Below are 14,737 nucleotides of genomic sequence, written 5' to 3' on the forward strand. Positions count from 1 at the left end.
TTGTCTGTATTGTTACTAACATACTTGCTGAGAGGTCTTTTGAAATAAATTACCAAAATAATTGAAACCGGCGTGATTATATTGGGCTATTGCAATATTCTGCACACAATTTTTAACTTTTTGGCACAGAATTCCCCCAGGAACAGCTAGTATAAGTATGCAAGTTTAACTCACTTGGGTGCTGCTGTGGGTTTTTGTTTTTAAGAAACAGGCTACTTAATTGAAATTATTTATTAATACACAGCCATCAGTATTTTTCCTTTGCTGTAGTACATTAGAACGGTATGATCTGTTCTAACATTGAAGGGTTCAACACATTATATTAGAGCATTCCATAAGAACTACAGCCTGAACTGAAAATGATTCTGTGTTAATCAAATCTAATATTAATGCGAGTGAGTCCCGATAGAGGAATCTTTACTTAACTTTGCTTCCCAGAAAAGTATGACTTCAGTACAGCGCTCACAAAAGTAAACAGATTTGAAGGCAAAATGGATAGCGTTAATAGTCTTTATGCAATTATGGTTCTCAATGTACCTCAGATTTTATGGGGAAATACCCAATTTAATGCCTGAAGTGCAGCAGGAATAATCAAGTTAGCAGTTAACTCATCCATCTCCACGATGAGAAAATGAAATGGGCAGCTTTTTTTCTTGTTTCCTATTTTGTGGGATTATCAACAGAAAACCGCATCTATTTAATGGCAACACAGATGCTTCCTATCCACTCTGTGATGCATTCTTGTTGTGTTAAAATCAGGCTGAATTTTGTCACAAAATTTCAAAAAGAAATTGCATTGAAACAAGGGAAGTTTGGATGTAGCTGTTAAAATACATAATTACTAGAAATTGATAAGCTATTATATACCTGGCTGGAAGTGTGGCTGTGCTACTTAGCTCACTAGGCCCTAGAGAGATGTGGATAAAAATGAGCATCCTTAACAGTGCTTGGCTGGAAGATATGTAGGGTCTAAAGCATGTGCATTTTAAACCAAAACAAAACTTGTGGTCCTCAGAACTCTGATGAGGAAAAGCTCCCAGAATGGTGGGGAAAAAAACCCAAAATGCTTATACTTTCTTGAAAACAACATTAGAATAAAGGACAAATAAATACTGGTAATAGCATTTATCTGCTTACAATTCCAGTTGAATGTACCTTCCTTCACAGTGCTAATCCTGTTTCTTAAGATAGTCACCTTTTTATAACAAATGACTGAAGTCTTAAATTTTTCTTTGTGATAGTGGAAGCACCAATTTTACCAAAAAGCAGCCAAAAAAAATAAAGTATTTTAAGGGCTCTTCAATATACAATTTTTGGAGGCCTCTGCTAGAAATGCTTATTTTCCTTTTCAACACCCCATCTCAAAGGCCTCATATCAAGCCAATTCTTTCTCCAGTAAGGCGGATTGGACACTGCTACCTCTAGAATTCATCAGCACTATTCCTTCAAATGACCAAAATGTGCAGCTAGAGATGCAACATATTGGCTTACCCAGTTGCCTCTACAGAACTTCCCCCAGCCTGAGGTCTCACAATTGCCAATAGTTTGCTGGGCAGAGCCACAAATGTACAACTTTAAGTGACCCAAGCATGCTATTAAAGTTTGGATAAATTATTGCGTTATCTGTTCACCCGTCACCAGCAGCGAGATACCTGACACAGTCCTAACAGTGTACTTCTACAATTTTAAGAATATCAAAAGAATTATTGATAAGTATAGTTCAATCACTAAATTTTATCCGGGTGCATCAGAGATCCTGTTTATCTCCACCTATCACAGTGGAGTCAGAGGTAACGGGAACCTTATTCATTTCAACAAAAACAGACTCAAATGCAGCTTCTTGCGCCTCTAAAGTATCCGCATCAGTGGCTCCTCTAACAGGTGTTGTGTTGGTAAAAGCCGGCTGCTGCTCTGTAATAATTTCCAGCTCTGCTGTTTTCCGACCTCTTCTTTTACCCAATATTTTGATGTAATTAGCTGGCACAAGTCCTGTTGTTTGACCGTCACGACTAGCCAAAAGCCAACCACGTACTTTGGGTTGTTTTTCTGATAAGAAAACTAAGCTGTAGTTACAAAGCAATTCAAAATGCATAACAGTTATACCTTAAAACACTTTCATAGAGTTTGAGATCTCACCAGACATTATACAACCATCTAATTCAAAGCTCAGCAGAAACATGGAGAATACTTGCTATTAAGTCAACAACTAGTCAGTCACATGACAAGCCAGATGACTGTTCATGTGGTGTTTAAAGTGCTAATATTTATAGAAAATCAAATATAGAAGTTTGTGTGTTAAAATTAGGGCCCTACCAAATTCACGGTCCATTGTGGTCAATTTCACAGTCATATGATTTTAAAAATTGTAAATTTCATGATTTCAGCTATTTGAATCTGAAATTTCAGTGTTATAATTGTAGGGGTCCTGACCCAAAAAGGAGTTGTGTGTGTGTGTGTGGGGGGGGGGGGGGGGCGCGGCCCCCGGGTCGCAAGGTTATCGGAAGCAGGGGTTGAGGAACTACCCTTACTTCTGCAATGCTGCTGGTAGGGCGCTGCCTTCAGAACTGGGCGCCCAGCCAACAGCCACTTCTCTCTGGCTGCCCAGCTGTGAAGTCAGCACAGAAGTAAGGGTGGCAATACTGCAACCGTCCCTAAAATAACCTTGCAGCAACACCTGGCAACTCCCTTTTGGGTCAGGACCCTCAATTTGCAAACACTTATCTCCCCCATGAAATCTGTATAGTATAGGGTAAAAGCACACAAAAGACCAGATTTCACAGTCCGTGACGCATTTTTCATGGCTGTGAATTTGGTAGGGCCCTAATTAAAATATATTAAAAAAAAAAGTACGGCTGTCAATCGCAGATAACTCAAGCGATTAACTAAAAACAAATTAACTTGATTAAAAACTAAATCATGATTAATTGCAATTTTAATTTCACTGTTAATAATAGAATGCCAACTGAAAATTTATAATAAATATTTTTGGATGTTTTTCTACATTTTCAAATATATTGATTTCAATTACAACAGAATACAAATTGCATTAGTTAGTGCTCACTTTATATTATTTTTTATTACAAATATTTGCACCGTAAAAAAGAAAAAAAATAGTACTTTTCAATTCACCTCATACAAGTACTGTAATGCACTCTCTTTAATATGAAAGTGCAATTTACAAATGTAGTTTTTTGTTGTTGTTACATAACTGAACTCAAAAACAAAACTGTAAAACTTTAGAGCCTACAAATCCACTCAGTCCTACTTCTTGTTTAGCCAATTGCTAAGACAAACAAGATTGTTTACATTTATGGGAGATAATGTTGCCCACTTATTTACGTCACCTTAAAATGAGGACAGGCATTCGCATGGCACTATAGTAGCTGGCACTGCTAGATATTTATGTCCAGATATACTAAACATTCATATGCCTCTTCGTACTTCGGCCACCATTCCAGAGGACATGCTTCCATGCTGATAATGCTCGTTAAAATAATAATATATTAATTAAAGTTATGACTGAACTCCTTGGGGAAGAATTGTATGTCTCCTGCTCTGTGGTTTATCTGCATTCTGCCATATATTTAATGCGATAGCAGTCTCGGATGATAACCCAGCACATTTTGTTCGATTTAAGAACACTTTCACTGCAGGTTTCACTGAACGCAAAGAAGATACCAATGTGAGATTTCTAAAGGTAGCTACAGCACACGAACCAAGGTTTAAGAACCTGAAGTGCCTTCCAAAATCTGAGAGGGAGGAGGTGTGTAACATGCTGTCAAAAGTCTTAAATGAGCAAAACTCCAATGCAGAAACTACAGAACCTGAACCACCACAAAAGAAAATGAACCTTCTGTTGGTGGAATCTGACTCAGATGATGAAAATGAATGTGTGTCAGTCCGCACTGCTTTGGATCATTATCGAGCAAAACCAGTCATCACCATGAAAGCACATCCTCTGGAATGGTGATCGAAGTACCAAATGTTTAGCATATCTGGCATGTAAATACCTTGCAATGCTGGCTACCAATACTGCCATGCAAACGCCTGTTCCCACTTTCAGGTGACACTGTAAATAAGAAGCAGGCATTATCTCCTGTAAATGTAAATAAATTTGTTTGTCTTAGTGACTGGCTGTATAAGTAGGACTGAGTGGACTTGTAGGTGCTAAAGTTTTATATTGTTTTATTTTTTAGTGTAGTTATGAAAAAAATTCTACATTTGTAAGTTGCACTTTCACAATGAAGAGATTACATTTCCGTTCTTATATGAGGTGACCTGAAAAATGCTATTTCTTATATTTATCTTTTTACAGTGCAAATATTTATGATAAAAAATGCCATATATACTCGATCATAAGCCGGTTTGTTTATAAGCCGACCCCCCAAGACAGATAAGTAAAAATGGAAATTTTTTATAACCCATTCATAAGCTGACCCTATAATTTAAGGGTCGGCAAACTTTGGCTCCTGGGCCATCAGGATAAGCCGCTGGCGGGCCGAGACGGTTTGTTTACTTCGAGCGTCTGCAGGCACGGAGGTAAACCCAAGTAAACAAAGTGTCCCAGCCCACCACTGGCTTACCCTGATGGGCCGGGACAGCAACTTTTTGGGGGGAAAGGGGACGAAGCTGGGGTTCAGGGGAGTAACGCCTGTGACCACCCCCCCACATGACCCCACCCCTAGCCTGGAGCCCCACACTCTCCCCATCCCATCGCTTCCCACCTTAGCTGGGGTGTGCCAGGTGAGGATGTCTCTGGCCTGGCAGGAGCTGCTCTGGCAGGCTGGGCGGTGCAGCCGCAGCCTGCCAGACCTGGAGCTGCAGCTGCTTCGGAGGCTGGGGGGAGAGCAGCATGGTCAGAAATGAAGAGACTCTGGCCCTGCCTCTTCCCTTCTGGCTCTGCTGGCTGTGGTGCCTCTCCTTGCCCCCTTTGTTAGGGCAAAGGGGCTCTATACCCGTTCATAAACTGACCTTCTCTGGTGCTTCTCTTTTTTACTAAAAAAATTTGGCTTGTGAATGAGTATAAACGGTAATATAAAGTGAGCACTGTTCATTTGGATTCTGTTGTAACTGAAATCAATATATTTGAAAATGTAGAAAACATCCAAAAATATTTTAATAAATGGTATTCTATTATTAACAGTGCAATTAAATCTCATGATTAATCATGATCATTTTTTAAAATAGCATGATAAATCGCAATTAAAAAATCTTACCATTAATCACAATTTTAAAAAATCATTTGACAGCCATAAAAAATAAAAAAGATACAACAGGATTTGTCAATTCCTGTATAGCAGTCCAGTTAGAGGCTAAAAAAGGTACACCCCTTTTCCAAAGGATACAAGATATTTTCTGCAGAGGAAAAAGGACTTTGAAAGTCTTTTTGAAGATCACACCCTTCACTGTAAAGAACTACATGCAATTGATTACACAAAGTATAAATACAAAATGTTCTAAGAAATTACTGTTAGTATATTTCCATGTATCTCTTTTTTTGGCCTACACGTACTCAAAAGATTGGAATATGTGCATTTATCTACAGGATTCAATGTGCTGTATGTATGAGACAACTATCCTCTTTTGAATAGCACAGTTTCCTCAGTGATTATTACAATGGCCACATTCTGCCCTCAGATTCACGTGTGTAGATTTCACTGAAGTCTGGTGGGAGTCAGCTCAGAGAAACTGACTTTGTAAGAAAGAAATGCAAACAATTTACCTGTCTCCAAAGGATGCCATGAGAATTAATGTTTGAAGTGTTCTGAAAATGAAAGCGCTGCACAGATCTAACTTTTGTCACAGCACTGTTGCATGGCCCATGAGGAAATATGAGGAGTACAGTTGTTGGTGAAGATGCACTGTGTAAGTGATCTCTGGGCATGTCTCAAAATGAGTTACTGTACTGGCCAACATTTTAGGGAAATTAAGCAAAACCCACTCAAAAAGATTGTGCGGATGCTCTAGAGAAGCAACATGCCCAATCACTGGCCTGTTGAGTTGGGCCAACTAAAATATGTCTCTTTTGATCTCAAAGGGCTGTCAATATGACTCCATTCACAAGCATTAAAAACTCATTGGAAATTAGAAAATAAATCCACAATAAATCATAATCTTACCTTTAGGTGCTAATTTTAGCATGGCACCAGCATGAAAAGAAATTTCTTCTTCTGAAACAGCAGTGAAGTCATATTCTGCTCTTCCAATTACATGATCATCATCTCCGTTTGCCCAGTTACTAGACACTATTTCACAGAAGAGTTAAAAAGCAGCATAATCATCTGGATCTTTAAAGTACTTCATAACAGAAATGGAATTTTTCCACAAGTATGCATATACTAAATATAATGGGTCACAGAAACATTTAGGTAACACTTTAAATCTTAAAAACGTTATACAAACATTTATTACAGGGCCATACACATATGGCACTATACAATTACCAACATTTTCAGGTGCTTTTCAAGTTAGGCTTCCGAATCCACATTTAGGCCTCTGCATATAAGTGTCCTGGTTTGCAGAATTTTCTATTCCAAGTCACCAGATAGCTGGATTGACTGAATAAAGCAAGCAAGCGCCCAAGTTTTTCCCCCAAGTTCACTAAAGAACATGTTATTAGTAAAGTGCTATATTGTAATACCTAGTTGAATCTTGCTGCCAAAGAAGAGTTTCTTTCACATAAGAAACCTGATTCTGCAATTGTATACATATGAAGCAGCTGCAGAACTCAGCCCTAAAATCTTACCTTCCCTAGAAGTAGAACCTTTTTGATAGAGATCAATTAACATGGCATCAAAGAATAGGCTATTCTAATACCTTAATCTCCATCTCCCTGTTGAATTCAGCATTTTTAGGGTATGATTTACTAATTTCTTTGTGGCAAGAACATGAATAGTTTATTTTCTAACCTACACTCTCCTCAATTTGCTGATCTCTTTTACCTGTTTCTTCATCACTGTACGTGGAGAGCAGCTTCCAGATGAGGTAAGGACCCCCAAGAACAACAGCAAAGAACAAGAAAATGGGCCAGGATTTTGCTGAGTTAGCTGCCCGGTCCTCTGGGCCAATGCGAGCCACAGTTCCTTCACTTTCAGCCCACAAATCCTCATTCTGAGAGCTCTTCCGCAGACCCAGCAGCTGCTGCATCCGTTTGTAGAAGTATCTTATAGTTCTGACTAATGCAAAAGCTGAAAACACCTTTGTGAAATGTATTTTGAGTCGTGAGAAGTGATTGGCTACATCCAATACAGCCCTGAAACTGTTATAAACAGCTGAAAAGGTAGCATCCATCATCATACTGACTGAGGCAAATGCATGCACAATACTTTCAATGGACTGAAATGCACCTCTGCTGCTCTCTTCAGCCTGCTGAACAAATCTGCTGGGAGGTAGATCATCTGTACGAAACCGGTTATAGCCCAAACCACCATATCCATAACTGTAAGGGCTGTAGTTTCCATAAAAGGAGTTTCCGTATGTGCCATAGCCTGGAGAAAAGGAACTGCTGTATGCAGTTCTGAAATTGCTCAGGCTACTGTTCCCTGCCTGCTGTGATGGTCGCGGCAAAATAGGCGGAGGTACTCTTGTGAGTGTGGGCTGTCCAGGCCTGGTCAGCTGGCTGGCACCCAAATCAGCAGACCTAAATAAATTCAGAGGTTCAAGATCAGTACCCATAATCATTTTATATTAACATTATCCCAAAAACTTCACAAACTGGGGGGGGTGGGCAGGCAGGGGAGCAAAGTGCATGTGACGGAGTCTCTCTCCTCCTACGGAGGTGGGGGGAAGGGGGCTGTGGCAAGAAGTCTCATAACCCCCCGGGGTGGGAGGAAAGAGTCTTTCCCCCTCATGGGAGGAAGGACAGGGCAGGGTCCTGGGGGCGGAGGGATGTCTCTCAACCTCCATGGAGGAACGGAGCAGGGTCTCTGGGGTGGGGAGGTCTGTCCACCCCCCCCCGTGGAAGGAGGGACGGGGCAGAGTCCGGGGGGGGAGGTTTGTCCCCCCATGGAAGGAGGGACGGGGCAGGGTCCCTGGGAGGGAGCCCCCGTCTCCCCCCGCATAGGGGCGGGGCAGGGTCCGGGGGGGGGTGGCCCCCCGTGGACGGAGGGGCGGGGCAGGGTCCTGGGAGGGAGCCCCGTCTCCCCCGCATAGGGAGGGGGCAGGGTCCGGGGGAGGTTTGTCCCCCTGTGGAAGGAGGGGCGGGGCAGGGTCCCTGGGAGGGAGCCCCCCTCTCCCCCCGCATAGGGGGCGGTGCAGGGTCCGGGGGGGAGGTTTGTCCCCCCCCGTGGAAGGAGGGGCGGGGCAGGGTCCCTGGGAGGGAGCCCCCCTCTACCCCCGCATAGGAGGCGGGGCAGGGTCCGGGGGGGAGGTTTGTCCCCCCGTGGAAGGAGGGGCGGGGCAGGGTCCCTGGGAGGGAGCCCCCCTCTCCCCCCGCATAGGGGCGGGGCAGGGTCCGGGGGGAAGGTTTGTCCCCCCGTGGAAGGAGGGGCGGGGCAGGGTCCCTGGGAGGGAGCCCCCCTCTCCCCCCGCATAGGGGCGGGGCAGGGTCCCTGGCGGGAGGCTCTCAGGGTGTATCCCGGGAAAGGGGGGGGAGGGGTGCACTCACTGGAAGGCCGGGGCCGCGGTCCCCGCGAGGCGCCGGTTCTCCCAGGGCTTGGGAGGCGGCGGCTGAGACGCCATCTCCTCCGTCCCGGCTCCGCTGCGCCCGGCCGAGCCTCCCCACCTGATCGCAGCCTTGCCAGGCCTGACAGGCGGAGCGCCGAGCCGTTCATCCGCCGGAGGGTGCGGCGACTCCGGGCCAGGCCGCGCGTGCGGATCGACGTCTCTGGCTGCCGCTGCTCAGGTCTCCCCCAGCTCGGCGGATTTGCTGCCTCCGCGGTCCGGAGACCTTCCCTCCCCCGGACGGGAGCTGAGGGTCGCCGGCAGGATTGTCACCGGCAGGCGGAAGAAGCGACCGCTGCCTCCTCGGATCCCGGGCTGAGCAATGGCGGCGGCGGCGGGCCCGGAACCTTCCTGCTGGGACGCCTGTTTCCGGGGGGACGGGAACGCGCGCCACGCTGCGCTCTAGGGGGCCGAGAGTTAATGCTTCCCCCGGCATCAAGCGAGGCTCCCGCTCCTCGCGCCGGCCGCAGAAGAGAGGAGGTAGGAGGCGCCCCTGGGCCCGGCGTAGGGTCCCCCCCCAAGGGCGGGTGTGCAGCCCCCTCAGCCCGTGGCAGGGGCTCCCCCGCATGCGCGGTGCTGAACGGGGACACGCGGGGTCTGCTCCCTGTATAGATACACTTATACGTGTGGCCACCCCCCGCCCCATTTACCTGCATACACACGGAATGTTTAATTGTGTGAGGGTTGCCCCTTCATGTATGATCTTCGCATGAAATAACTTGTAGTGTTCCCTCAAACATGCATTCACATGTCCCCATATGCAGCTGAATGGGGGGGGGGGGTGTTTGCTGTCAGAAGGGATACTCCTGGGCGAATTCTGCTCCTCTGTGCATGTGCAGAATTCATGTTCCCTCCCCCTGCCCATCGCAGATTATTTTGTTTCCATACAGAATAATACTTTCTGGTAGGGGAGGAAAGGGAAGCCGCCAGAGGGCGCCACTCCCTGGCAGTGGGCCTGAGCAGGCATGTCGGTTTGGCCAGGATCCTCTAGTTTGATTTCTTGCACATTGCAGGCTACAGAGCCTCACCCACCCACTCCTGTAATAGATCCTTAACCTCTGTCTGAGTTACTGATGTCCCCAAAGCATGATTTAAAGACTCCAAGTTACAGAGAATCCACTATTTTAGTCTAGTTTAAACCTGTAAGTGACCCAGGACCCATGCTGCAGAGAAAGATGAAAACCCCCCAGGGTCTCTGCTAATCTGAGCGGAGGGAAAATTCCTTCCTGACTCCAAATATGGCAATTAGTTAGACTGGAGTGGGCAAACTTTTTGGCCTGAGGGTCACATTAGGTTTCCGAAATTGTATGAAGGGCCGGTTAGGGGAGGCTGTGCCTCCCCGAACAGCCAGGAGTGGTGTGGCCCGCCTCCCCCCCCCGATCAGACCCCACCTGTTTTTTGCCCCCTGACGGCACCCCTGGGACTCCTACCCCATCCAATTCCCCTGTTGGTGTAGCATGGTGTAGACCAACGGTAGGCAGCCTATGGCCCGTGAGCTGATTTTCAGTGGCCCTCATGCTGCCCGGGTCCTGGCCACTGTTCGGGGGGCTCTGCATTTAAATTTAATTTTAAATGAAGCTTCTTAAACATTTTAAAAATCTTATTTACTTTACATACAACAATAGTTTACTTATATATTATAGACTTATAGAAAGAGATCTTCTAAAAACGTTAAAATGTATGACTAGCACGCAAAACCTTAAATTAGAGTGAATAAATGAAGACTTGGCACATCACTTCTGAAAGTTTGCTGACCCCTGGTGTAGACACTGCTTTAAGTCGATGTAAGTTATGTGACTTAGGGTGTGGTTTTTTCACACCCCTTAGGGACTTCGCTTACATCGACTTAAGTATAGACAAGCCCTTAGAGCCCTCTCTATCTAGTGTCCCATCTGCAGCCATTGGGGATATTTGCTGATAGCAGTCACGGATGGGCCACCTGCCAGTCTAGGCAGTCTTATCATACCGTCCTCTCCATAAATTTACCAATCTCAGTCTTGAAGCCAGTTAAGTGTTTCACCCCCACTGTTTCCCCTGGAAGGCTGTTCCAGAACTTCACTCTTCTGCTGGTTAGAAACCTCCATCTAATTTGAAACCTATACGTGTTGATGGCCAGTTAGGATCCATTTGTTTTAGTGCCCAGGATTGGCCCTTAACTTAAATAAATACCGGGGAGGGAGAGGAATTACCCCTCTGATGTATTTATAGAGAGCAATCATATCTCCCCTCAGCCTTTGTCTCATTAGGCTAAACAAGCTAAGGTTCTTGAGTCTTTTCTCATAAGGTAGGTTTTACATTCTTCTGATTGTCCTGTTAGCCCTTCTCTGCACTTGTTCCAGTTTGAATTCATGTTTCTTAAACATGGGAGACCAGAATTGCACACAGTATTCTAGATGAGGGCTCACCAGTGCCTTGTAGAATTGTAATAGCACTTCCTTATCTCTAGTGGAAATACCTCACCTGATGCATCTAGGACTGCATTAGCCTTTTTCATGGCCGCGTAATACTGGCGGCTCACAGTCATTCTGTGATTAACCAATACCCCCAGGTCTCCCCCGGTCTGTCACTTCCAACTGATATGTCCCCAAACTTATAGCAAAAATTCTTGTTGATAGTCCCTAAATGCATGATCTTACACTTTGCATTTTTTAATTTCATCCCATTTTTATTGCTCCAGTTTTCAAAGTTGTCTAAATCTTCTTGTATGATATTCCAGTCCTCTTCCATATTGGCAATACCTCACAACTATGTGTCATCTACAAATTTTATTAGTACGTTCCCACTTTTTGTCTCAAGTCATTAATGAAAATTTTAAATAAGATTGGTCCCAAGACCGATTTCTGAGGGACTCCACTAGTAACCTCCCTTCAGCCTGATAGTTCACCTTTCAGTATCACCCATTGTTGCCTCTTTATCCAGTTCTTTATTAACTTTCAATTCTCATATTAATCCCCATCTTCTCTAATTTAACTAATAATTTCCCATGTGGAACAGTTTCAAATGCCTTACTGAAATCCAGGTAGATTAGATCTACTTCACTGCTTTTGTCTAAAAAATCAGTTATCTCCTCAAAGAAAGATATCAGGTTGGACTGGCATGATCTACCTTTTGCAAAGCCATGTTGTATTTTACCCCGATTACTCTTTACTTTTACTACTTTCTCTATTAAAATTAGTTCCAAACCTTACGTATAACTGAGGTCAAACTAATGGGCCTGTAGTTTCCTGGATCACTTTTTTTTCTTTCTTAAAAATAGTTACTATATTAGCAATTCTCCAGTCGTAGGGTATGACATTCAAGTTTACAGACTCATTAAAAATCCTTGCCATTGGGCTTGTAATTTCATATGTCAGTTCCTTTAATATTCTTGAATGGAGATTATCTGGGCCCCTGATTTGGTCCAATTAAGCTGTTTTTGTTTGACTTCCACCTTGGTTGTGATAGTTTTGACTTCTATATCCTCATTTTCATTAAGCACCCTGCCACTACCCCTAAGCTCCTTGTTTTCTTTATTAAAAACTGAGGCAAAGTATTTGTTTAAGTCAGTGATACTCAGATCTCAGTGATTCAGGAGCCAAATTAGCGATCAACATTACCCAAAAGAGCTACAGTAATGGGAATTCATTGTTTCATTTGCTGTAGTACTATTCATATTTAAACAGTATTCTCACAGCAAATAAGTTAATAATGTAGTGCAAATAGATAACTTATTTGGTTAATAACATAGTAAAAGCATCTTGATTGGTTAATAGCTTAGATTGGTCAATTAAATCACACAGTGTTTTCATATCCTCCTGCAAAGAGCCACAGGAGACATATTAAAGAGCCACTTCCGAGTTGTGAACCACAGTCTGACTATCACTAGTTTAAGTGTTGGGCCATGGCTAGATTATCTTTAATCTCCACCCCATCCTCAGTATTTAGCAGTCCCACTTCTGTTCTTGTTTTCTTTTTATTTATATGGCCAGAGAACCTTTTACTATGGATTTTAATTTCCTTTGCAAAGTCCAACTCTGCTTGGCTTTTGGCAGTTCTCACTTTTTCCCTATACTATCTGACCTACAAGAGATTGCTTTTTTTTGTTGATCCATCCCATGTAGGCTTTCTGCTGTCTCTTAATAATCTGTTTGAGAGTTAGCTCATCCAGTTTGGTCTGCAACCCTTCCCTACAATTTTTTTCTCCTTGGTTGGGATGGAGACTTCACATAGATTCTGCAACTTTGACTTAACTCCAAACCTCCTCCATCTTCAGAGTCTTGAGTTCTTCAGTCCAGTCCACTTCCCTACCTACTTCCCTTAATTTTTTAAAGTTTGCCCTTTTGCAATCAAGGACCCTAGTTGCAGATCTGGTTTTTGTGTATCCCTCAATTTAGTTTAAACTGAATTAGCTCATAATCATTTGAACTAAAACAACATCACTTCTTGTTGTTTCGATGACTATTTGGTGAAGAAATCTGCCAGCTATCACATCCAGGAGTATTTGGGTCCTAGCATTAATACTAGCACTTGTCCTCCAGCCTGTATTTCAGCTGTTACAGTAAACACAATAACCCCAGGGATGGGTGGATTGAGGAAGAACCTCTCAAGTGTGGGTGGATTTCTGTGAGCACTATGAATTAGTGATTTGGAAAGAGGCCTATTTAGTCATTAAAATTTATTCATGTGCTGCTGTCACAGCCCTGCCCCAAGTCTCTCACACGTGTGTGCGTGTTTGAAAGATATCCTCTTGCTTTGTGAATTAAATGTAAAACTGCTCTCTGGGAATGGAATTTTGTGTGTCTTTCAGTGATTCATTTTGTCATCTTCTTCATCATTTCTTGTTTTTTAAATCCCTCATTTGAAATATTACAGCCTGAGACAGATGTTACCCTGATGAGTGGACTGAAGTTTCATGAAACAGAATTAAGTTAATTAGATACTAAAAACTTTTATATACAAAAAAGACCAGGATCAGACTTAAAATTTGTAATTCTAATTTCCTTTCAGACTGTACACTCTTTGCCGCAGGTATTGTCTTTCCCTATGTGTCTGTACACAGTGGTAGAAGTGTCACAGAAATGAAAGCAACATCACACCTGTCTGTCCCCGACCGTCATCTGTTAAGCCCCTTCTGCCCCTCATCAGTTTTATTCCTGGACCTGTTCTGCCCCCCGGCTCTGCCAGCCCCCACATCAGTTCTGCGCCACCAGCCTCACCTCTGCTCTTCCTGCAGCTCCTGGTGTTCTTCACCCTGCTCTCCTGGCCTGGGGAGAGCTGCAGCAGGAGGACTCTGCTTCCTGTGCCGGGTGTTACGGGGGAAAGGAGCAGAGGAGCCCTATCCCATTGCTCACAAGAGCGGAAGAGCAAGCAGAGTCACCCTGAGCTGCTGGGCTCTTTCTTACTGGAAGGTGCTGTGTTCTTTTTGTTTTCTGCAGCAGCTCCTGTTGGCTGCCCTGCCCCCAAATGTGGGGAAGTGGGTAAAGCAGGTAGGGAACCCCTCAGCGACTGAGCAAGAATTGTAAAAAATGTCTTTGTTGGGTCTGTAACACCTTTCAAACGGGTACATTATAAATGCTGTTTGTACAGCACCTAACACACTGGGGCCCTGACCATTACTGGGATATCTGGGTGCCATTGTAATATAAATAGTTACTGAAAGTTGATTGGGAGGCTTAGTACAACGACTTTTGGGGGAGCATTTTTAAAGAAGAGTGATAATTTTTTTTTCTTCCTTAGTGCCTCCTTTCTTCTTCAGGGCAGCAGTGGTGGGTGGAGGCCTACTGTTAATGATGGGTGGGCAGACTCAGTCTGGCTGTGTACCCCTACCTTATTTTACTTGCATCCGTTGTGGGTGGAGGCCACACTGGTAGCTCAAAAAGGAGTGGCCGAGCTGGAGGCAGACACTTGTGGCTGGGATCTCATGCTTTCTTAGCAGCATCAGTGGACTCCTGGGTGCTCCTCTTCTATCAGGAATCTGACAAGTCCTCCCAATCCCCTCAAAAACAGGGTTGGAGGGGGCACATAAATTATTTTAGGGAAAAAATAATAGAGACTTCCAGTCCTAGCCAGTTGGTTTATGTTTTGAAGGTCAGCTCTG

General features: G+C 44.1%; 2 protein-coding genes across 5 annotated transcripts in view; one reads left to right on the forward strand and one right to left on the reverse strand.

Moving 5' to 3' along the window:
- Window positions 1–216: 216 nt before the first annotated feature.
- Window positions 217–8,735, reverse strand: PEX13 (peroxisomal biogenesis factor 13). 2 transcript variants are annotated; one of them, XM_039532735.1, is made up of 5 exons: window positions 8,606–8,735; window positions 6,942–7,639; window positions 6,120–6,245; window positions 5,346–5,415; window positions 1,868–2,031 (listed from the first exon to the last, which is right to left on the reverse strand). In XM_039532735.1, the coding sequence occupies exons 1-5, from the start codon at window positions 8,677–8,679 to the stop codon at window positions 2,010–2,012; spliced, it is 990 nt and encodes a 329-aa protein (XP_039388669.1). In that variant the 5' UTR covers window positions 8,680–8,735; the 3' UTR covers window positions 1,868–2,009. The 2 variants fall into 2 exon arrangements, with proteins under 2 accessions (XP_039388668.1, XP_039388669.1); XM_039532734.1 differs by lacking the exon at window positions 5,346–5,415 and having other exon boundaries at window positions 217–2,046.
- A 274-nt stretch (window positions 8,736–9,009) lies between these two features.
- Window positions 9,010–14,737, forward strand: part of PUS10 (pseudouridine synthase 10) — a 68,978-nt gene continuing 63,250 nt past the window's right edge. Inside the window, exons 1-2 of one of the 3 annotated variants that reach the window (XM_039532731.1) lie at window positions 9,082–9,141; window positions 13,874–14,126. In XM_039532731.1, coding sequence (XP_039388665.1) covers window positions 9,082–9,141; window positions 13,874–14,126 — 313 coding nt within the window. Of the gene's footprint in view, window positions 9,142–13,873; window positions 14,127–14,737 lie in introns of all 3 variants that reach the window. The other 2 variants (XM_039532732.1, XM_039532733.1) reach the window with 2 other exon arrangements.

Source organism: Mauremys reevesii, linkage group 3 (assembly GCF_016161935.1).
Source record: "Mauremys reevesii isolate NIE-2019 linkage group 3, ASM1616193v1, whole genome shotgun sequence".
NCBI lineage: Eukaryota > Metazoa > Chordata > Testudines > Geoemydidae > Mauremys > Mauremys reevesii.